The following is a 24567-nucleotide window of genomic DNA, read 5'->3' on the forward strand; positions in this document are numbered from 1 at the left end:
AAACTACAGTATGCCCCTGCTGTAACCCCAGTGGTCCAGCGTACAGTAGCTAAGTGTATTAGAACTGGACACATTAGAGAACAAAATTATGACCAGAATACTCACTCTGACATCGTGGTCACCTTGCACCACGCCAACGTGTCCGTCTCTGTGAGATCACAGGCCATTTACTGAGCATAACATGTATACTGTACATACAGGCTACAGTATATCGACTTTGTCAGGTGGAAAGAAATGTTACTTTTCAAGGTTCAAATTCCAAAGTAGCAGATCTACAAAAGCTTCGAGCTTTGCGGATCTGCTACTTTTGAGGCTTTCGTGTGATGTAGTACGATCAAGCAGGGCGTTAACCCATTCTGAACGGGAACCCCCTGATGGTGTTTTAAGCATTATGTTATACGTTAGCCTTTGAAAAATAGCATATCTACAAGCTCATAGCGCGTCACCGAGTGTCGCGCTACGAGCTTGTAGGTCTGCTATTATTGACAAGTCGTGAAAATGTGTCGCAAATCTTTTAATATATATATTCTTTCAGAGCGAACGTTTTTAACTCAAATAAATTAGGGTCGGCGGGCAAATACACATAATTCTGGGGGTCCTTGACATGAAATGTTGAACACCGCTGACATAGGAACATAGGTATTTCAGAAAACTTAAATTTCGACAGGCCAAAATGGGTTAATTTATGAGGAAAAAAACCCCACAAAAGCCTATAATATGGATGGACATCAGAAGTTGCTGCCCGACAGCAACTGAAGTCAGTGAGATGGACGTCTGTGTTGTTTCTCAGCGGATTGGGACGGACAGGAACAACAGATAGAAATAGAACAACGTAGAAGAGAACATCCAGCATGAGGTCAGAAGGACATTTTCTGTTGCTCGTTGTTTTTCCAAAGCATTCCTCGACTGACAGACCGTGTATTTTAAGGTGGACATTTAGCCTAGCTGGTGATTTGAGGGCACTGTGGTGGTGGCGGGCGGCAGTGGTGTGTGTGTGTGTGTGTGTGTGTGTGTGTGTGTGTGTGTGTGTGTGTGTGTGTGTGTGTGTGTGTGTGTGTGTGTGTGTGTGTGTGTGTGTGTGTGTGTGTGTGTGTGTGTGTGTGTGTGTGTGTGTGTGTGTGTGTGTGTGTGTGTGTGTGTGTGTGTGTGTGTGTGTGTGTGTGTGTGTGTGTGTGTGTGTGTGTGTTGTGGTTCTCCAGGGAATGTTCTAGAGATGTATTTCCTTCACAGATCCTCGGGGACCTCATGCTGTAATTAGTGGCTCCGCTTCCTGTGGCGACGGGGTATTCCTCTAACTACTGTAGGTGGCACTGGAGTGCCAGCCTTCGTGTGTGTGTGTGCGTGCGTGTGCGTGTGCGTGTGCGTGTGTGTGTGTGTGACAGAGAGAGAGAGAGACTGGTGGGAAAGTTGAAGCAGTAAATTAGTGTGTGTGGGAGTAATTGCCCAGTCAGTTGTCATTAGGCAACACAAACACTTTGCCACTTATCAACTGCACTCTAGATTCTTTACTGTTCACGCGCACGCGCAACGCTCTGACGAAAAAGACAAGGTTTTATATGCCAGCAATACTTTGCTTTACTCATTAGCATCTGTAGCCAATGCTACACTACAGTACAGTACATACAAAAACAAACAAACACCGGACACTTGGGAAAGCAGACTGACTGTATACTTTGACAACCCAAGACAATCTGTGACACCTGTACAACTCAGAACAAATGGAGTGGAATCTCTGCGTGTGTGCATGTGTGTGTGTGAGCATGCCAGTCATCTACAGTACCTACTGTACAGTTAGTCATCTGTCATAGGAAGACACGCTCGGCAGACCCCTCCCACCTCAGCGTTTCATTGGCCAGAGTCCAGGTCACATGGGTTCTTCCCCACATCCATATATGGAGCCTGTGGGCAGGACAGGAGTGATGGGGGGGGGGGGGGGGGGCTGGGTCGTCCACTCTAGTGTGGAGGAGAGAGAGAGAGAGAGAGAGAGAGAGATCATGATGTTGCTCCAGTCCAGAATTCTCCTACCAGGAGCTTGCTTAGTTAACTTTAGCCGGCCGGGCTGACTTTAACCTAGTTCATTTTCAGTCACTTTGACTTGGGTCTATTTTTGACTGCGTGATTGATTGATTGATTGGCTAGCATCATGTTTATTATTTCATTTGATCATAACTGCATCTGGTTACCTGCCATGTGCCTGCTTGGTTTACATTAGTGTGTGTGTAGTGTACAATACATCAGTATTACTGAGCCGTTCATTATACTGTCTATATCCAACAGTATAGTCAAATGAATATAGCAATGCCTGGCGTTATTAAATGAAGTCAAAGCAGGTGGTGGATGACTGGAGACCACCTTCGTAGGGTTAGCCGGACAGAATAAAGACCACGCTGGGGTCAGGATTATACTGTGATCGCCGCGATGTCGGACCGATGTCACCTCAAGACCCTGACCGCCGCCCTCTGTTGCTTCTACCACAAGAACTCTGTCATCTCAGCAAAGGTGAGAGAGAGAGAGAGAGAGAGAGAGAGAGAGAGAGAGAGAGAGAGAGAGGGAGAGGGAGAGAGAGAGAGAGTTGGCTGGGGGGGGGGGGGGGGGGGGGGGTACTGTATATAGGGGTGCATGTGTTTGGTTAGACATACATTACGTATGCATTGTGTAGAACTGTGCGAGTGAGCCTGGGGGTTTCCTGTGCATGCATTTGTGCACAACCCCAATTTAACCCAGCGATGCATGTTTCCGCTGCAGGTTTCAGAACCTAGTGTCTATGATATGGTCCATAGGTTTCAGAACCTAATGTCTATGATATGGTCCATAGGTTTCAGAACCTAATGTCTATGATATGGTCCATAGGTTTCAGAACCTAGTGTCTATGATATGGTCCATAGGTTTCAGAACCTAGTGTCTATGATATGGTCCATAGGTTTCAGAACCTAGTGTCTATGATATGGTCCATAGGTTTCAGAACCTAGTGTCTATGATATGGTCCATAGGTTTCAGAACCTAGTGTCTATGATATGGTCCATAGGTTTCAGAACCTAGTGTCTATGATATGGTCCATAGGTTTCAGAACCTAGTGTCTATGATATGGTCCATAGGTTTCAGAACCTAGTGTCTATGATATGGGTCCATAGGTTTCAGAACCTAGTGTCTATGATATGGTCCATAGGTTTCAGAACCTAGTGTCTATGATATGGTCCATAGGTTTCAGAACCTAGTGTCTATGATATGGTCCATAGGTTTCAGAACCTAGTGTCTATGATATGGTCCATAGGTTTCAGAACCTAGTGTCTATGATATGGTCCATAGGTTTCAGAACCTAGTGTCTATGATATGGTCCATAGGTTTCAGAACCTAGTGTCTATGATATGGTCCATAGGTTTCAGAACCTAGTGTCTATGATATGGTCCATAGGTTTCAGAACCTAGTGTCTATGATATGGTCCATAGGTTTCAGAACCTAGTGTCTATGATATGGGTCCATAGGTTTCAGAACCTAGTGTCTATGATATGGTCCATAGGTTTCAGAACCTAGTGTCTATGATATGGTCCATAGGTTTCAGAACCTAGTGTCTATGATATGGTCCATAGGTTTCAGAACCTAGTGTCTATGATATGGTCCATAGGTTTCAGAACCTAGTGTCTATGGTTTTTGTTCCCATAGTGTGTGGTTTATTGGTTCTGGGACGACGGGTCAGAAGTTTACTTTTTTTTTTGCAGAAGCTTCTTCTATAATGTGGTGTAATGAAGGTCACATGGGGGGCTTGAATCTAGTTCTTTGACACGGTCACTAGAATGCCTTTAAATAGATGAACATGCTGGAAAATAAGCACGGTGCGTTGCACTGATCCTATTGTATAGCTGTTAAGTAGTAGTATAATATGGTCCATTGGTCCTGCCTGTCTGTCTCTCTCTCTCGGAGTTGAGCTGCAGACACTGGGCTTTTATTGTTGTGCCCAGACATACTCATAAATGAGCGACTGTGTGTGTGTGTGTGTGTGTGTGTGTGTGTGTGTGTGTGAGAGAGTTTTATAGCGGGCTGTCCAACAGACAGAGCAGCATTTGATAGCGCGCGCACATACGTGTGTGTGTTTAGTGCGTTTACTACTTGCCATCTGATATGATATACTATATTGCATTAGCAGCATATGGTTTCTTTCCTGCAATAACAATTACAACTTAAACACATAGAGATGCAATCATACAGTAGAGACAGAGACTGAGTAAGAGAGGTAGAGAGATGATACAGAGAGATGAGGATGATAAACTATAAACTATACCTAATAGTTTATTTTCCTTAAATTGTGATATTGGTGAAATGTAAGTAGATTGGATGGGCTGATCAGGTTATGTGCTTTCTCCCTTTTCAGACAAAAAAGTACGTACTGTAGACATATCATTATAATAATGAATAATAATAATAACATATCATTATGTTCTGCTCCATCGTCATGCAGACATGTATCATATTCCCATAGCCTGGAGGGACAGTAGCTCGGAGCTTATTCATTCACAAAGATATCATAGTTGTTATTGGGCTATTTGAACAATATTCAGGAGTTGAGTTCCTCAGCGCACACGCACACGCACACGCACACACACACACACACACACACACACACACACACACACACACACACACACACACACACACACACACACACACACACACACACACACACACACACACACACACACACACACACACACACACACAGTATGTATATACGTATGGCTGAAGCTGTGAATTGACAATGACGTGCATTGACCATTGACACGGTTATGTTATGGTACGGTAAATGCTTGTTTAAACGCCAATTTCCTCTCCTTAAAGAAAACAAAGGAAGGTCCAAGGTCCACACTTTGTTACATCTTGTGTACAGGTTCATATAAAGAGCAAAACTAGTTTGTCCCTCAAACAGTTAATTACTATATATGTAATCAATAATCTCTCTCTCTCTCTCTCTCTCTCTCTCTCTCTATCTCTCGGAGTGTTCTTCCATTCTCTGTCCGTGACCTTCTATATTCTATATTCCATCTCCATCTGTCTCTCTGGGAGCTCTCCAGTTATCTAGAGCCATATTCATGATCTCTGTCTGCTGTGTGCACATCTCTATCCGGTTTATTTGTCATTTATTTGTATATCACTGAAACTGGATGTGTGTTTTCAATCATGCTCAAAAGTAGCAGATCTGTAAGCCTCGGAACAAGCGCTATTGACTAAATAAGAACTGTGTTGGATCCAGGTTAAAGTAACAGTTTTGGACACGGTTTCCACCTGACAACGACAAAATACATAATTTATCATTTCTATTAAAAAACCTACAGCACAATTATTATACTCTTACACTGTGATCACATGCTCCTGGCGTGAACTAAGCCGTGGATGCCTTTCCGTTGGTCAAGTTCAGTTGTTGCCACGCATGTGCACACACACACACACACACACACACACACACACACACACACACACACACACACACACACACACACACACACACACACACACACACACACACACACACACACACACACACACACACACACACACGCGGATAGAGCGCGTGCAGGCTTTGCAACGCTTCAATAGCTTGGTGATAGTATTGATGGGTGTAGTTGATGAGTTCTAAATTGAGCAATTAGATCTGTCTAGTCCCACAGAGTCACACATGAAGTGGTTTCTGCTCACATGGATGTAAACATTAGATCCGTCAGTCCCACAGAGACATTAAGTGCTTTCTGCTCACATGGATGTAAACAGGAAAAGGTGGGAGCGTTACAATTAAAGACCAACATGACATGGATCAACAGGTCCCCTTACTATTGGCTGGCACTACTGTACACCTACTGTATACCTACTGTCCACTGCTCCTGTGTCAAGCCATCCTTTGCCATTGACCAATCAAAGCCACCGGACAAAGCAATACAAGGATTGTCCTTTAACCATAATATGGTGAGGTGACGAAATATGACCTTTTAGTGTTATGATTTTCCTCTTTCATCATCTCATGATGTACAGTGCGCGCACGCGCACACGCACACGCACGCACACGCACACAGTAGAGGAAATGGCACGTAAACAGCTTGTTATTTTAGTGATGTACTGTATGATGATATTGATGGGCTTTCATGTAACGATTTGATGATTATCTCACTCTTTCCGCAAACAGCGAGAGCATTTCCTTTGGGTGCGCGAGCTTTCACATTAATCCATTCTGGGCGGGAACCCCTTTTGGTGTTAGCATCATGTTATGCTTTAGCTATTGAAAAATAGCAGATCTACAAGCTCATAGCGCGCCACCGAGTGGCGCGCTACGAGCTTGTAGGTCTGCTATTTTTGAAAAATCGAAGAACGACTGACGTAGAAGACATCTTTAGAATCTGATCTCAGGTCAGAATGGGTTAACCACTTAAACCCTCCAGCAGTGTGGAGTGGAGCGGGACTAGAGTTATACCACTGTACTCGGAGACCACTTTTCTTGTACCGTTTACACCAAATGTCTTTGTCAAATTTCTCTCTACAAGCTCAAGTGGTTAAAAACCACTCACTTTCATTTTGGATGAAGGAAGAAGAGGGGCTTCTGTTTCTCGCACGCTTGCCCCATTTCTCCTCAGGCAGTGTTCTGGCCTCTATTCATTACTTATCAGTCACATGTTCCCACATGCCAGCGGCGTGTTGGACAGCACATATGTGACTACATTTGACTGCCATTGGATTTTTTTTGAATTTTCGTTTTTTCACGTTATAATGAAAGCAGGGAATCATAGCTTGGTTGTTCAGTTTGACCCACCCGTTTTGGAGATATGGCTTATAGAGTGATGTCTTGCAGAGAAACAGCGAGTTGAGAAAACAGGCTTGAAAGGTTTACTTCTGTGGTCTCTAACATTACACCTAGCTACATGTTTAAGCATTTATTTCATATTTACATGTCTTCTGTGGTCTCTAACGTTACACCTAGCTACATGTTTAAGCATTTATTTCATATGTATACATGTCGAGTTCAGCTCTGACACGTATTTCAGAGATGCTGTAGTATGTGAAGAGTCTGCCTGTGCTATTAACTCATTTTGGGAGAAGAAAAAAAAGAAGTTTTTCTCCTCTGGTGAAAAGCTGGAATTTGCACGATGGCACTCTCTCAGTCAAATCTGGTCACATATATAGGACCACAATGGCCTAAATGGGTTCTTCTGTGGAAGGGATGTGACATCTCCCGTGGTGGTTTGAAATGCAGGCTAGCAGATTGCTCTGTAAAAATCCAATAACCTATAAAACCCATTTCAACAATGCCTTCCGCTTTTGGCAGTTCCTACGTCATCCGTGCAGTTTATTTCTAAAGGCGTTTCAGTTTGATTGTATCATGCTAGTGGAAAATACAGGAGAGAGAGAGAGAGACAGAGAGAGAGAGGAACATGGAGTCATGAGCCATCTTTGAATCTCATCATACCATATATATGTTATAATCATCGTCATCACTAGTACCATTATCATCACAGCTGTACAGTATCGTCAGCATGCTCGTCGACCTATAATATCTGACCATAATTCCCCGTCCAAACGTCATGTCTCTGGAGGTGTTCTTGTCTCTTCTTGTTCAAAGCTTAACCCATTCTGAACGGGCACCCATTTTGGTGTCGGCATCATGTTATGCTTTAGCTATTGAAAAATAGCAGATCTACAAGCTCGTATCGCGCCACCGAGTGGCGCGATACGAGCTTGTAGGTCTGCTATTTTTTTTAAATCGAAGAGCGACTGACATTTTTAGAATCTGATCTCAGGTCAGAATGGGTTCATCAGACCAGTGTGTGTCCGGCGGAAACCTCGTATGAATCTGATCTCAGGTCAGAATGGGTTAAGCACCAATGACGTATGCGTGCGTCAACAGAACAGCAGAGGAGAACAGTAAGAACTATATAAACACTAGAGAGACCAGGAGATGGAAAAGGAAAAGGTTGCTATAAAGTCAGACCAGATGCGCACGACGCAAGCACACACATACAGTGTGTGTGTGTACACACACAGTCACACACACACACACACACACACACACACACACACACACACACACACACACACACACACACACACACACACACACACACACACACACACACACACACGGCAGGCTTATATACGGTGATGGAGGTAAGGGAAAACGCAGGTGCCCTCTAAGGATGACATCATCAGGCAGGATTTCATTAAACACCAGCCTATAAACATCACATCAGTCCCTCAATGCCTCTCTATCTCTATCCCTCTCTATCACTCTATCACTCCATCCCTCTATCACTCCATCATCCTCGCCCTCTCCATCATCCTCACCCTCTCCATCTCTCCACCCCTCTCTGCCTCTCTCACCCTCCATCTCTCATCCTTCTCCATCTCTCATCCTTCTCCATCTCTCATCCTTCTCCATCTCTCATCCTTCTCCATCTCTCATCCTTCTCCATCTCTCATCCTTCTCCATCTCTCATCCTTCTCCATCTCTCATCCTTCTCCATCTCTCATCCTTCTCCATCTCTCATCCTTCTCCATCTCTCATCCTTCTCCATCTCTCATCCTTCTCCATCTCTCATCCTTCTCCATCTCTCATCCTTCTCCATCTCTCATCCTTCTCCATCTCTCATCCTTCTCCATCTCTCATCCTTCTCCATCTCTCATCCTTCTCCATCTCTCATCCTTCTCCATCTCTCATTCCTTCTCCATCTCTCATCCTTCTCCATCTCTCATTCCTTCTCCATCTCTCATCCTTCTCCATCTCTCATTCCTTCTCCATCTCTCATCCTTCTCCATCTCTCATTCCTTCTCCATCTCTCATCCTTCTCCATCTCTCATTCCTTCTCCATCTCTCATCCTTCTCCATCTCTCATTCCTTCTCCATCTCTCATCCTTCTCCATCTCTCATTCCTTCTCCATCTCTCATCCTTCTCCATCTCTCATTCCTTCTCCATCTCTCATCCTTCTCCATCTCTCATTCCTTCTCCGTCTCTCATTCTTCTCCATCTCTCATTCCTTCTCCATCTCTCATCCTTCTCCATCTCTCATTCCTTCTCCGTCTCTCATTCTTCTCCATCTCTCATTCCTTCTCCATCTCTCATTCTTCTCCATCTCTCATTCCTTCTCCGTCTCTCATTCCTTCTCCGTCTCTCATTCTTCTCCGTCTCTCATCCTTCTCCATCTCTCATTCCTTCTCCGTCTCTCATTCTTCTCCGTCTCTCATTCCTTCTCCATCTCTCATCCTTCTCCATCTCTCATTCCTTCTCCGTCTCTCATTCTTCTCCGTCTCTCATTCCTTCTCCATCTCTCATCCTTCTCCGTCTCTCATTCCTTCTCCGTCTCTCATTCTTCTCCATCTCTCATTCCTTCTCCGTCTCTCATTCCTTCTCCGTCTCTCATTCTTCTCCATCTCTCATCCTTCTCCATCTCTCATTCCTTCTCCGTCTCTCATTCTTCTCCGTCTCTCATTCCTTCTCCATCTCTCATTCCTTCTCCATCTCTCATTCCTTCTCCATCTCTCATCCTTCTCCATCTCTCATTCCTTCTCCATCTCTCATCCCTTCTCCATCTCTCATTCCTTCTCCGTCTCTCATCCTTCTGTACCTTCACCCCTCTCTACTGTACCTCCACCGTTCTCTACTGTACCTCCACCCCTCTACTGTACCTCCACCCCTCTACTGTACCTCCACCCCCGTCACTCATCCACCTCTCCCCTCCCACGGCATCATCATCATCTCACTTCCTTTTAGTGTCACCTATCAAATTACCCTGTTCTTTTCCATCTCTCTTATTCACCTTCATCCCTTATACTCAATATGCCTTACATTCGCCCCTACACCGCCCCTACCATCTCGCCCCCAACCTGACCGCCCGCACGGGAGATCGTTCATATTGACTGCTGTGTTGGGGGGGCGGTGGGGGTGGGGGGGGGGGAAACCTGTGCGATGACGTACTGTAGAGCCACTACTGCACAGTGCAGTATAGGGGGTTATTACTGTAATGCATGTGGTCCTTTGTGCATGAACGGATAGATGGATGAGTGTGTGGGTGGGTGGGTGGGTGGGTGGGTGCCGGGCGGCTGTGGGCGGGGGGCTCTGCCAGTAAAAGATGAGTGTATGAGATGAGTGGCGTCAGTTAAATCGACATCTAGATTTACTGGTCCGTCTCACAAGCCACAAAAGGGCCTGCAGGTCAAGTGCAGATGAATAAAGAACTGCCTGCCTGTCTTTCCATCTGACGTCTTATTTATAATCCAAATTTAAGTTATACGTGGATGACAACAAACAAACGTTCTACTGAAGTGACTAGTAGACGAGACGTTCTCACTCCCGTTTACTGTAAAATCCGGAATGGATAAATGAACACTAAGGATTTGACTGTGTTCCGATGGCTGTCTTTCTGTCCGTAGGGTGTGTGTGTGTGTGTGGGTGTGTGTGTGTGTGTGTGTGTGTGTGTGTGTGTGTATGTGTGTAGGACTGCCTCTGTCTTTTTCTCATTCTAGCACCTCTCTTTCCTCTCTTTTTTTCCCAAAACATCATGAACTGACTTCCATCACTCACTCACACCTTCACATCTAGCATACAACATTGTTGGATGCTAGATGTAAACAAAGGGTTAAGTGTCATGGCCGCCCCAATGCATTTCCAATGGAAGTCACATGGTTTGGCACAACATTTGTGTTGTACGTCTTTCGGCTGTGTTTCGACTGCCCCCCCCCCCCCTCCCCCTGCTCATACAACAGAAATGTTGTGTCAAACCATGTGACTCCCATTGGAAATGAATTGCGAGCTTGCAACAGTCAACAAGTCTCATGCATCAGCTATACAATCTGTTGTGAAGGTGTGAGCCAGGCCATAGACATCTAGATTCTGTCCTGTGCTGAACTGTGATTTATGCAACTTTGTTTACCAACTGCACACCTTTAACATGCTATTGATCAATAGATCAATAGCATGTGAGGCTGGTGTGTCTTGCTACAATATAGAGTGTACTTACAATGGTCAGAAATAGCTTATTTCAAACTTTAACCAATCTCAGTTGATGTAACTTTATTCTGCAAGATGCCGTTTTCTTCTTTTTTAAATCAATGTATTTATTGATTTTATTGAAAGGAAAATCAATAAATACATTGATTTTGTATTGTCATTTAATGACAATACAAATACCGGTATACAAAAAAACAACAATGAACATTACAAGACAATTACTCATATAAAGAAAGTAGGGCTGTCAAAGTTAACGCACCATTAACTAGTTAACTCACAATCCTTTTAACGGCACTATTTTTTTAACGCGCGATTAACGCACTGTGAAGTTTGACAGAATGGTTGAGAGACGCATGGCAATTTTACACTGAAGAGTTGAATAATTGTTAAACAGCTGCATTACTTAAGTCAATTTAAGTCTACACAATTAGAAAACTTAGAAAACATGTTATTTTGATCAACATGGCCTGTTATCTCTCGTAATGGTACCATTGGCCAACATCAATACAGTTCTTTAGTTTGGGTCTGGAAGGCTAAATGTCATCAAATGGTGGTTCCGTGGCTCAGATGCAGAATAAATAATGGACCTTGATATGAAAAATCTTGAAAACCACTGATTTAAGGTATATTTAGAACGGATAAAAAATATGCGATTAATCACAGTTAACTATGGACAATCATGCGATTAATCAGATTAAATATTTTAATCGATTGACAGCCCTAAAAGAAAGCAAAACAATAACCAAAAAAAGAAAAAACGCAAGATGCCGGTTTGATAAATCAAAATTGATGTAACATAATAATGGGGTCGACAACCTTTTTGACATGTGTGTGTCACATGTTTTCATTTTCTTGATAGTCAGTGTGCCATATCAACATTATGTTTAATTATGACACCACATCGACGTTAAAATACTACTACAAGCTCATAGCGCGCCACCGAGTGGCGCGCTATGAGCTACGAGCTAGGTCTGCTATTTTTGAAAAATCTTACTTTTTTTTATTTTTATATATATATTTATATATTCACACATCTTTGAATATATATTCTTTCAGGAGACTTTTTTTTAACCGTCTTCCTGCCATTGCCGAAGCCCTTCGGCAATTGAAGCATTAATTTGATATTAACGCTTGCTGCCATTGCCGAAGCCCTTCGGCAATTGCTCTTTTATAGTGCTTATGATTGATCAAGCCATAATGCTACTCACGTTAGCCGGTTAGCTAGCAATGTTGTTAGCACTGCACTGGATCGTTCATATTAATTCACCGTCGCCATAAGAATCCATTCTATCCGTTTCTTTCAATCGCCTGTATCTCCTATTCCTTGTCCCAGATGGCATTTTTGGTCAAAACAGCGTTTCTTTGACGGCACGAGCCGACGTTGTGGAGTGCTAAAATGTACCGGCATGATTCGATCATGTAAACAAAGGTTGTCTTGGCAACGTAAAGCTGGCAGGGATAAGCTCACTTCCGGTTGAGGCAAAATGTGGCTTTTCAAAATAAGAGCTCAATTAAAAAAATGCTGGCATGAATTAGGTCCTAATTTCTCAATAAATGGCAGCAGTAAAAGGGTTAATTTATTTCGACGTCAGGCCTAAATGGGTTAAACATGTAAATAATGATCATTAGAATTAACCCAACTATCACGCCAGACATGGCCAAAGCATTTCATTTCCGGGGGTCCCCAGCAAGACATGGCCAAAGCATTTCATTTCCGGGGGTCCCCAGCAAGACATGGCCAAAGCATTTCATTTCCGGGGGTCCCCAGCAAGACATGGCCAAAGCATGTCCGGGGGTCCCCAGCCAAAACCGTTGAGAACCCCTGACCTACGGTACTCTTTTATCCACACAGAACATTGATCGGGAAAGGCCGAGGGAATCGATAAGGGATCGGACCGTTAAGCAGAATCGCTAATGGCATTGGTATCAATAAAATATGATCAATTCCTATGTCTACCTACTGTAGTAGGCTATTATACAGTATGTGTCCATGTCATTGTTTCTTGTGTACCGTATATACACAAAAAAGTATTTTGTGCATTCATGGTCGTGTGCATTCATATCAAAGGGATAAGGCCCGCTCTATACTCAGACAGTCTTATAATGTCCCAGGCTGTGTGCTGTGGGCGCAGATTCAAAGGGAACGTATAGAAAATGAATAATAATAACTCAGTCGAGTATAAGAGTCTTTGTTTAATAATGATAGTGCTCTGCAGCAGCAGTCATACCAGAGACAGACAGACAGACAGACAGACAGACGCGTTTCGGCGCGCAGGCCTTCGTCAGTGTCAATTTTGAGTGCTTTGAGTGATTTTATAAATTTTCTACGTGTGCATTCATATTCATTCATATGAGGCTGTTTTTGTTCGTGGGCCTCACACGTGTGTGTGTGTGCGTGTGTGTGTGTGTGTACTGTAAACCATGTGTAAATGCCCCTCCCATTAGTTTCCATTAACTCACACACTGAACAGTTAACAGTAGCACTATATTATTGATCCATCTCTGTCGGGTCAACCAGTTCACATCAATATCAAATAGAGACCTGCACAGCCACAGAGTGGAGGATGATGCTGTTTGAACCGTTATGTAATGTCTGTCTGTCCCGTGTTCAGAAGTAAGACTGTCTGGCTGTTCATGTGACAATGCCCTTCATTAAAGACACTATGGTGGAGCGACCCGATAGCACAGTTAGCTTAGGGAGCGTACCACAGAAAACTAAAACTAAAATAACTCTCTGGTGAGAGATTACAGACATGGGACGGAATCAGCACTTATTCTGACCTGAGATCAGATTCTAAAAAATGTCTTCTATACATCCTGACAGCTTTCTGAAAAAGCCATGTCTCTATGTCAGTCGCTCTTCGATTTTTCTAAAATAGCAGACCTACAAGCTCGTAGCGCGCCACTCGGTGGCGCGCTACGAGCTTGTAGATCTGCTATTTTTCAATAGCTAAAGCATAACGTAATGCTAACACCAAAAGGGGTTCCCGCCCCAAAATGGGTTAAGGTATACTGTATCAAGACAACGTGACTAACATATTATGAGTGCTTCTGGATTCTATCATGCGTGGAGTCAATACTGCTCTGTCTGTACAGTGGAATCAATAAGTAGCCTACATGTACATGTACAGTACATGTAACCTTGCCCTTTAACCCATTCTGACCCGAGATCAGATTCTAAAAATGTCTATTACATCCTGACAGTTTCATTATTAACCCATTCTGACCTGAGATCAGATTCTAAAAGTGTCTTCGATTTTTCAAAAATAGCAGACCTACAAGCTCGTATCGTGCCACTCGGTGGCGCGATATGAGCTTGTAGATCTGCTATTTTTCAATAGCTAAAGCACGACACGATGCTAACACCAAAAGGGGTTCCCGTTCAGAATGGGTTAATGTAGTTCTGTACGCGTTGAACGCACCACATTTATTTCTGTTATGCTATTAGTCTCAAGTTTAGAATGAATAAAGAGATTATGAAAGCATTTTTTTTTTATATTCTATTCCTTCCTGTATTCTAATTTGCACTAAGGGGGGAGTGTAATGTGATATAATGGCTTCCTGTCATGTACTGTAACTGTATGGAGACATGGGGTCTCATGGGGGTTTAGAGAGATAGGGAAATATACAGTAAACAGGAAAAGTAGGAGGAGGGGGGCATGTCCATACACACACTGTACCGTACCGTACCGGCATGGACCTTGTGGACAGACACGAAACGTAATGTTTGTGTTCAAATGTGGTCTGCTATAATAGGTAAAAACTAGGGCTGTCAAAGTTAACGCACTATTAACTAGTTAACTCACAATCCTTTTAACGGCACTATTTTTGTTTGACGCGCGACTAACGCACTGTGAAGTTTGACAGAATGGTTGAGAGACGCATGGCAATTTTACACTGAAGAGTTGAATAATTGTTAAACAGCTGCATTACTTAAGTTAATTTAAGTCTACACAATTAGAAAACTTGGCCTGTTGTCTCTCGTAATGGTACCATTGGCCAACATCAATACGGTTCTTTAGTTTGGGTCTGGAAGGCTAAATGTCATCAAATGGTGGTTCTGTGGCTCAAATGCAGAATAAATAATGGACCTTGATATGAAAAATCTTGAAAACCACTGATTTAACCCATTCTGACCGGGCACCCATTTTGGTGTCAGCATCATGTTATGCTTTAGCTATTTAAAAATAGCAGATATAATATATAATATATAAAGATACGAGCTTGTAGGTATATTTTTGAAAAATCGAAGAGCGACTGACATTTTTAGAATCTGATCTCAGGTCAGAATGGGTTCATCAGACCAGTGTGTGTCCGGCGGAAACCTCATATGAATCTGATCTCAGGTCAGAATGGGTTAAGGTATATTTAGAACGGATAAAAAAATATGCGATTAATTTGCGATTAATCACAGTTAACCATGGACAATCATGTAATCAGATTAAATATTTTAATCGATTGACAGCCCTATAGTAAAAACCTTTTCCCACTGCTGGTTAAAAGGTGCTGCTCCCTGGCCGGTATGCACCATGCGGTGGTTCTCAGCCCTTTCAGGGACACTCATTAGAGAATCAGAGCTTGTTTCTGAACAGGCTGAGACCGTGACTGAACCCAGACAGCAGACTTTGTTCACAAAAACTACACAGGTTGGTTCCAAACCGATTTAACCCGTGGGGACCTGAGATCAGATTCTAAAAATGTTCTTCTACTGTACATCCTGACAGTTTTCTGAAAAAGCTATGATTCTATGTCAGTCGTTCTTCGATTTTTCAAAAATAGCAGACCTACAAGCTCGTAGCGCGCTATGAGCTTGTAGATCTGCTATTTTTCAATAGCTAAAGCATAACGTAATGCTATAAACACCAAAAGGGGTTCCCGTTCAGAATGGGTTAACAAAAACTACAGGTTGGTTCAGAAAACGTTAGATTTAACCCGTGGGGACCATCGGGGACGTGAGCATATATGAGTGGGCCACCAAGTACTTTAATTGTCAAAAACACTATGATGATGATGATTTTTATGATAATAAAAAAAAACAATATAACATTATTGTTGAAAATAATGTGAGCACATAACAACACGACAGACGATGAGAGATTTTCAAAACTAAAAACAGATATAAATCAGATTCACGTGCTTTACTCACAAACGCAAAACAAAACAAAAAACATGATTATTTGCATGCAGGCAAACCTGAGCTGGTTGCGTCATGGAGTCTCTGTCTGTGTGATGGAGGTGTCATTATGTGTGTCGGGTCAGGGTGTGTGTGTGTGTGTGTGTGTGTGTGTGTGTGTGTGTGTGTGTGTGTGTGTGTGTGTGTGTGCATGTGTGTGTGTGTGTGTGTGTGGGGTCAGGGCGTGTTCTGTGTACAGGTGAGGCAGGTAAGGGTGGCAAGATGCTGACGTCACGGCAAGGCTTTGTGACAAGACAAAACACACAGAGAGAGAGAGAGAGAGAGAGAGAGAGAGAAGGGTGCGTGTTTGAGAAAGAGTGAAGGAGAAAGCTCTCTCTTTATAATTTATATTTGAAAAAGACGGATGGGGGAACAATGCAGAGGCCCAGAAGTTGTCATGTAAGTGTGTGTGTGTGTGTGTGTGTGTGTGTGTGTGTGTGTGTGTGTGTGTGTGTGTGTGTGTGTGTGTGTGTGTGCGTGTGCGTGGGCGTGTGTGTGTGTGCATGCGTGCGTGTGTGTGTGTGTGTACAGCAATGATTGTTCCTTCAATCATTGCTGCATATATTATATTGGATTCTATATTATTCAGTATATTGGATCGTACGTTTGTTTCCTTGGAGGACATTTTGGACTGGCTTCTGTTCGAATCAACAATAGCGTGCTCCTTTTGTGTTGGCTCACACTGTCACTGTACAGGTCTTTACACTGTCACTGTACAGGTCTTTACACTGTCACTGTACAGGTCTTTTCATTGTCACTGTACAGGTCTTTTCATTGTCACTGTACAGGTCTTTACACTGTCACTGTACAGGTCTTTACACTGTCACTGTACAGGTCTTTACAACACTGTCACTGTACAGGTCTTTTCATTGTCACTGTACAGGTCTTTACACTGTCACTGTACAGGTCTTTTCATTGTCACTGTACAGGTCTTTACACTGTCACTGTACAGGTCTTTTCATTGTCACTGTACAGGTCTTTACACTGTCACTGTACAGGTCTTTTCATTGTCACTGTACAGGTCTTTACATTGTCACTGTACAGGTCTTTACATTGTCACTGTACAGGTCTTTACATTGTCACTGTACAGGTCTTTACATTGTCACTGTACAGGTCTTTACACTGTCACTGTACAGGTCTTTTCATTGTCACTGTACAGGTCTTTACATTGTCACTGTACAGGTCTTTTCATTGTCACTGTACAGGTCTTTACACTGTCACTGTACAGGTCTTTACATTGTCACTGTACAGGTCTTTACATTGTCACTGTACAGGTCTTTATATTGTCACTGTACAGGTCTTTACAACACTGTCACTGTACAGGTCTTTACACTGTCACTGTACAGGTCTTTACAACACTGTCACTGTACAGGTCTTTACAACACTGTCACTGTACAGGTCTTTACACTGTCACTGTACAGGTCTTTACACTGTCACTGTACAGGTCTTTACAACACTGTCACTGTACAGGTCTTTACAACACTGTCACTGTACAGGTCTTTACACTGTCACTGTACAGGTCTTTACATTGTCACTGTACAGGTCTTTACACTGTCACTGTACAGGTCTTTACAACACTGTCACTGTACAGGTCTTTACAACACTGTCACTGTACAGGTCTTTACAACACTGTCACTGTACAGGTCTTTACAACACTGTCACTGTACAGGTCTTTACACTGTCACTGTACAGGTCTTTACACTGTCACTGTACAGGTCTTTTCACTGTCACTGTACAGGTCTTTTCATTGTCACTGTACAGGTCTTTTCATTGTCACTGAACAGGTCTTTACATTGTCACTGTACAGGTCTTTACATTGTCACTGTACAGGTCTTTTACAGTACAGTACAGTACAGTATCTCGTTGCAGACTCGGGAACCCCTTTTGGTGTCTTAACTAAGCATTATGTTATACTTTATAGCTATTGAAAAATAGCAGATCTACAAGCTCATAGCGCGCCACTCGGTGGCGCGCTATGAGCTTGTAGGTCTGCTATTCTTTTGAAAAATCATAAAAATGCAGAAACAAATCTTTGAATATGTATTCTTTCAGAGCAAACTTTTTTTTTTCGACGTCGGGCCAAAATGGGTTAACATGCACTGTGTATGCCTTAAAATAAATGTTCATGTCATGAGTTTCATCAGCACCCAACATGGACACTGATTAATGAAGCATTGTGTGTGTGTGTGTGTGTGTGTGTGTGTGTGTGTGTGTGTGTGTGCAGTTCTCCAGGGACCAGTTCATCATGGACTGCTCCTCCGAGAAGCTCCACAGAGAACTGGAGGAGGAGCTGAAGATGAGCTCAGAAGAACCACGGAGCCACGCGTGGTACCATGGAGCCATACCCAGACAGGTACGTGCACACACACACACACACACACACACACCGCACACGTCACACACCCAAAGACGTGATTCCCTCTGTTTAACAACGTGGTTGGTTGGTGACTGGTCCAACCAAGACCATCTATTATTAGAATGTCGGCAGACACACACACACACACACACACACACACACGTGCACGCAAAATTGGGGTTATAACATCATGCCAATGAGAACAGCCCTGTGCGCTGTGTGTGTGTGTGTGTGTGTGTGTGTGTGTGTGTGTGTGTGTGTGTGTGTGTGTGTGTGTGTGTGTGTGCGTGCGCGTGCGAGAGAGACATGTGAAAGCCCAGCCTTCATCAAGCTCAGCACAGAGATGTAATCAATTTTAATAAGCCCTTTCCTCCGTCTAAACTCTAAAGTAAACTAACATCATACAGCCTGCAATAAAAACACTTGCTTAAAGTGTGTGTGTGTGTGTGTGTGTGTGTGTGTGTGTGTGTGTGTGTGTGTGTGTGAGAGAGAGGGAGGGGGAGGGAGGGGGGAGAGAGAGAGGGGGGGAGGGAGAGAGGGGCAGGGGTGACTAATAATTCTACAGTAAACCACCATGATCTTTAACCCATTTTAGGCAGGAACCCGTTTTGGTGTTAGCATTGTGTTATGCTTTAGCTATTGAAAAATAGCAGATCTACAAGCTCATAGCGCGCCACCGAGTGGCGCGCTACGAGCTTGTAGGTCTGCTATTTTTGAAAAATCGAAAGAACGACTGACATTTCTTTTAGAATCTGATCTCAGGTCAGAATGGGTTAATCAGACCAGTGTGTGTCCAGTGGAAACCTCGTATGAATCTGATCTCAGGTCAGAATGGGATAATCTAACTACTAAGAGGCAGCTGGCACTGTGCTCATGAAACAACCAGCAGTACTATATTGCGGTGCACCATTATTAGAGTTAATGAGATGTTAGCACTATAAACAACAAGGTCAAAAACTGTGCGTCTCTTTCAGGGGTCGTCATTTGGGGTCCCAGCAGGGGATGGAAAGTGTCACGCTGTATCAAAATAACGGTAGTGGGTCGCAAAACACAACAAGACTTCAGTTCAAATAGTTATATATTTCATATTATTTCATAAACGTTTGGGCTATCCAGCCTTCATCAGTGTGTTTGAAGGCTGGATAGCCGAAACGTTTGTCAGTATTGTTATATTATATTATATGAAATAAACTATTTGAACTGCAGTCTTGCGACCCACTACCGTTATTTTGATATGGTTTGAACGGGTAGCGCACCTATAGCCATGAGAGCGCGGTGGTCATATGAAGAATAATTAAGTGTCACGCTGTAGCATACCGCAAATTCTCATTTTCTCTAAAAAAGTGCTTAATCTGCTTTTAGCTCTAAAAGTGCTAGATCAGCTCATTCTCGTCAGGCCGTCAACATGAGACGTGTTATAGCCTTGTGTTGTCTCTCGTCTGTTCTCAACCTGCTGTCCATATTGTATAGTGTAGTCTCACGTAGACAGACAACTATTCCAATAATTCCACAATCTCAGAATGCTATGTATAGAACACCTACACCTCCCGAAATACGAGTTTAAGGAAAAGCTGCCATTTCCGTTCATGAAAATATATTTTAAAATATCTTTACATTTTATTATTTCCAAGCTATATATATATGCTTACCGGTATATGATTTTGATTTATATTAGGATGAATTTGCGCGACTGTAAAGACGAAACAGAAAAGTGAGAAGGAGGCTCCACTTCCGCTTTTTATTTCACTCATGATCAGAGCTTCCGTTCTCTAGACATGACGAAAGCGTTTGAAAATCGGCAGCTGCAGTCTGGCAACGCAAGACTATACTATTTTGGTTACAGTATGTCAGTCAGTACAAGTACTGTCGAAAATAGCAGATCTACAAGCTCACACAACGCGTCGCATTGCTATTTTCCAAGACTTTTGAAACCAGTCATTGTTCTTGCTATCCTCCATTTCTTTCTTAATTAATTCCACGCCTGCTCTCCTCTCTAGGTGTCAGAGAACCTGGTGCAGAGGGATGGAGATTTCCTGCTCCGAGACTCCCTGTCCAGCCCAGGATGTTACGTCCTGACCTGCCAATGGCGCAACGCCGCTCAGCACTTTAAAATCAACAAGCAGGTACGACAGCCAGCCAGGGCAGACACAGGTACGACAGACAGACAGGGAGGGAGGGCAGACACAGGTACGATAGGGAGGGAGGGAGGGAGGGCAGACACAGCGTTAAAATCAACAAGCAGGTACGACACAGCGTTAGAAACCTGGGAACTGCCCTTAGAGTGCAGCTCCATGTTTTCTCCAACTATCAGATAAGATAAACCTTTAATTAATGATCACCGGAGGGAAGTTCCACTGACAAAAAGCATCAACAGCAGCAAGGTTGAAGCAAAGGAAGAAGTAAGAGTATATTCATAAATATGTCATGTCAACAATGCATGTATGTATGACGGAATATATACACAGACTAGCAATAGTCAATCAACAACGAATACATCATAGAGTCTATCAACCATGCATGTTGTGTGGATGCGTCAATATACTGTATATCCACACATCCAAACAGGGCCGGATTAACACCTCTGAGGGCCCCTGGGCACTGAAGCTCGAAGGGCCCCCCCCCTTCACCCGCGCGCAACATTTTTGCTGTTTTTTGGAGCCGTTTTGGGGCGGTTTTATGCCGTTATATTGGCCTATTTCCGGTCGCCGGTCACACTGAATGAAGCATAGACAGTAAATAACTATATTTCTGCCCTTTCCTCTTCAAGTGGTGACCCTGAATGAAGCATAGACAGTAAATAACTACATTTCTGCCCTTTCCTCTTCAAGTGGTGACCCTGAATGAAGCATAGACAGTAAATAACTATATTTCTGCCCTTTCCTCTTCAAGTGGTGACCCTGAATGAAGCATAGACAGTAAATAACTATATTTCTGCCCTTTCCTCTTCAGGTTGTGACCCTGAATGAAGTATAGACAGTAAATAACTATATTTCTGCCCTTTCCTCTTCAAGTGGTGACCCTGAATGAAGTATAGACAGTAAATAACTATATTTCTGCCCTTTCCTCTTCAGGTTGTGACCCTGAATGAAGTATAGACAGTAAATAACTATATTTCTGCCCTTTCCTCTTCAGGTTGTGACCCTGAATGAAGTATAGACAGTAAATAACTATATTTCTGCCCTTTCCTCTTCAAGTGGTGACCCTGAATGAAGCATAGACAGTAAATAACTATATTTCTGCCCTTTCCTCTCCAGGTGGTGACCCTGAACGAAGCATAGACAGTAAATAACTATATTTCTGCCCTTTCCTCTTCAAGTGGTGACCCTGAATGAAGCATAGACAGTAAATAACTATATTTCTGCCCTTTCCTCTCAGGTGGTGACCTCTGAACGAAGCATAGACAGTAAATAACTATATTTCTGCCCTTTCCTCTCCAGGTGGTGACCCTGAACGAAGCGTACTCCAGAGTGGAGTACCGTCTGGAGAGGGAGGGCTTTGACAGCGTCCCCGCCCTCATACGATACTACGTTGGCAACAGGAAACCTGTCTCGCAGGTGGGTTTAGACACAGTATACTTTCGTGTATAGTTTTAGCACAGAGTCACTGCCAAAGGACTCTTGTTATGCAATCATATCAATTGCATGATATCAGCGATGTAATTTGGGTACCCCCCAAAATAATTTGGCGACCCCCCCCCCCCCCCGAGGGGTCACGACCCACAGGTTGAGAACCCCTGCTCTAGGCAACCTCCATCAGTGAACATAATTTATTCAACCGGTGAACACAAAAACAGGTGTTTTTTGTTGTTGTTGTTGCAGGATTACCTGTAGCTCTTGGTTTGTTGGCGTGGATTCCCAAACACTGCATGCAAATCACTGGACCGGTCCAATTAAGCGATATACTTACAAACTTGTGATCTTGATAAAAGAGTTCATTGTTTTGTTAGATTTGAATTCCTTAATTACTCCACAAGAAAAGGAAAGGGGGGAAATGGTCCAAACATCACATTAGTTCTCCTTGAGACTTGTGGTCTTGTGGTGTGTGATATCCAGTACAGCGGCCATCTTGGAAAGAAACCTTTCTTCCTTCACAGGTGTTACCAATTATACTAATCAAGGCTCTGTTCCATTCAAACAGAGGCTCACTGGAAACATGTCTGTTAGACCAGTGTTTCTCAAAGTCTCAAATTAACCCGTTAAAAGTCCATTTGGTTCCATTTGTACATACTCTCAGAATTATGGGAGCCCTTGAAATTAAGTCGATTAAAAAAAATGTCTTCTGAATCCTAAAATTTTTCTGAAAAACCCATGTTTCTATGTCAGCGGTGCTCAACCTTTTCCATGTCAAGGACCCCCAGAATTATCTCCATTGGGCCACGGACCCCCATCTCAAAATATGTAGTTCCAGGGAACCCCCCCAGAAGCCAACGTTTTAGTTAAAAATGTTCGCTCTGAAATATAGCTAAATTATAACATAATGTTTAAAACACCAAAAGGGGTTCCGGCCTAAAATGGGTTAACTTGTGACGTGTGGAACAGTGCATACAGATCGCTACATAGTGCAGTTCAACTGATTGAACTGGACAATTAAAAAAAAGTTTAGCTGTGTAACTTGTGTGTGTGTGATTGACTGTTCATTCATTGATTCTGATTGGTCGGCAGGTGGTGGGGGCCATTATCTTCCAGCCTATCAACCGAGCGCTACCGCTGCGCTGCCTAGAGGAGAAGTACGGGTTGGTCGGAAACCACCGAGAGGCGGGGCAAGCCGCGGAGAAGAGGAACCAGAAACGGTTCAGCCTCAACATCACCAACGGCCACAGCTGTCATGAGAACACGTCACACACGCACGACCACACGCACATACAGGACGGCAGAGGCAACCAGCTCAGGTTAGAGCACGTGCACACACGTGCACACACACACACACACACTCAGTAATGTATCATTGAACAACTAGACTTCAATGAAATAAATGCCTACTTGTCACTGACACTCTCTCTTGCGCTCTCCTCTCACACATTCCACACACACACACACACACACACACACACACACACACACACACACACACACACACACACACACACACACACACACACACACACACACACAAATACATATTTGCATTTCAAATTGTGTGTTTTTCAAATCCTTCCTTTGTTTCCTGCCACTTTTTTATATCCAAAATGCATAATGGTTTTCCAATGCATGTCTTCTTTTTTGTTTTAATAAATGTTTGTTTTTCACTCAGGTTGAAGGACAGGTGTGGCAGCCAACCGGCAAGCCTCAACCAGGTTCAGGAGCGACTACGACGCCCCCTTAAGACACACCAATCAGAAAGCTTCCTCCCTCTTGGTAGGTAACGCCCCCCCCCCCTAAAGACACACCAATCAGAAAGCTTCCTCCCTCTTGGTAGGTAACGCCCCCCCCCCTAAAGACACACCAATCAGAAAGCTTCCTCCCCTCTTGGTAGGTAACGCCCCCCCTAAAGACACACCAATCAGAAAGCTTCCTCCCCTCTTGGTAGGTGACGCCCCCCCTAAAGACACACCAATCAGAAAGCTTCCTCCCCTCTTGGTAGGTAACGCCCCCCCTAAAGACACACCAATCAGAAAGCTTCCTCCCCTCTTGGTAGGTAACGCCCCCCCTAAAGACACACCAATCAGAAAGCTTCCTCCCCTCTTGGTAGGTAACGCCCCCCCTAAAGACACACCAATCAGAAAGCTTCCTCCCCTCTTGGTAGGTAACGCCCCCCCCCCCCCTAAAGACACACCAATCAGAAAGCTTCCTCCCCTCTTGGTAGGTAACGCCCCCCCCCCCTAAAGACACACCAATCAGAAAGCTTCCTCCCCTCTTGGTAGGTAACGCCCCCCCCCCCCTAAAGACACACCAATCAGAAAGCTTCCTCCCCTCTTGGTAGGTAACGCCCCCCCCCCCCCTAAAGACACACCAATCAGAAAGCTTCCTCCCCTCTTGGTAGGTAACGCCCCCCCCCCCCCCCCCCCCCCCTAAAGACACACCAATCAGAAAGCTTCCTCCCCTCTTGGTAGGTAACGCCCCCCC

At 43.7% G+C, this 24567-nt stretch overlaps 1 protein-coding gene across 3 annotated transcripts in view; it reads left to right on the top strand.

Annotated features, from left to right (window-relative positions):
• The window catches only part of bcar3 (BCAR3 adaptor protein, NSP family member), an 81407-nt gene that overhangs the window by 39713 nt on the left and 17127 nt on the right, over window positions 1–24567 (top strand). Inside the window, exons 1-6 of one of the 3 annotated variants that reach the window (XM_083767040.1) lie at window positions 2394–2499; window positions 18374–18502; window positions 20503–20628; window positions 21943–22059; window positions 23167–23393; window positions 23756–23859. In XM_083767040.1, the coding sequence (XP_083623166.1) occupies window positions 2419–2499; window positions 18374–18502; window positions 20503–20628; window positions 21943–22059; window positions 23167–23393; window positions 23756–23859 (784 nt within the window). In that variant the 5' untranslated portion in view covers window positions 2394–2418. Of the gene's footprint in view, window positions 1–2393; window positions 2500–16441; window positions 16549–18373; window positions 18503–20502; window positions 20629–21942; window positions 22060–23166; window positions 23394–23755; window positions 23860–24567 lie in introns of those variants that run through there. The other 2 variants (XM_083767041.1, XM_083767039.1) reach the window with 2 other exon arrangements.

The sequence above is a fragment of the Protomyctophum parallelum genome, assembly GCF_964188405.1.
Source record: "Protomyctophum parallelum genome assembly, chromosome: 6".
In the NCBI taxonomy this organism is placed as follows: domain Eukaryota; kingdom Metazoa; phylum Chordata; class Actinopteri; order Myctophiformes; family Myctophidae; genus Protomyctophum; species Protomyctophum parallelum.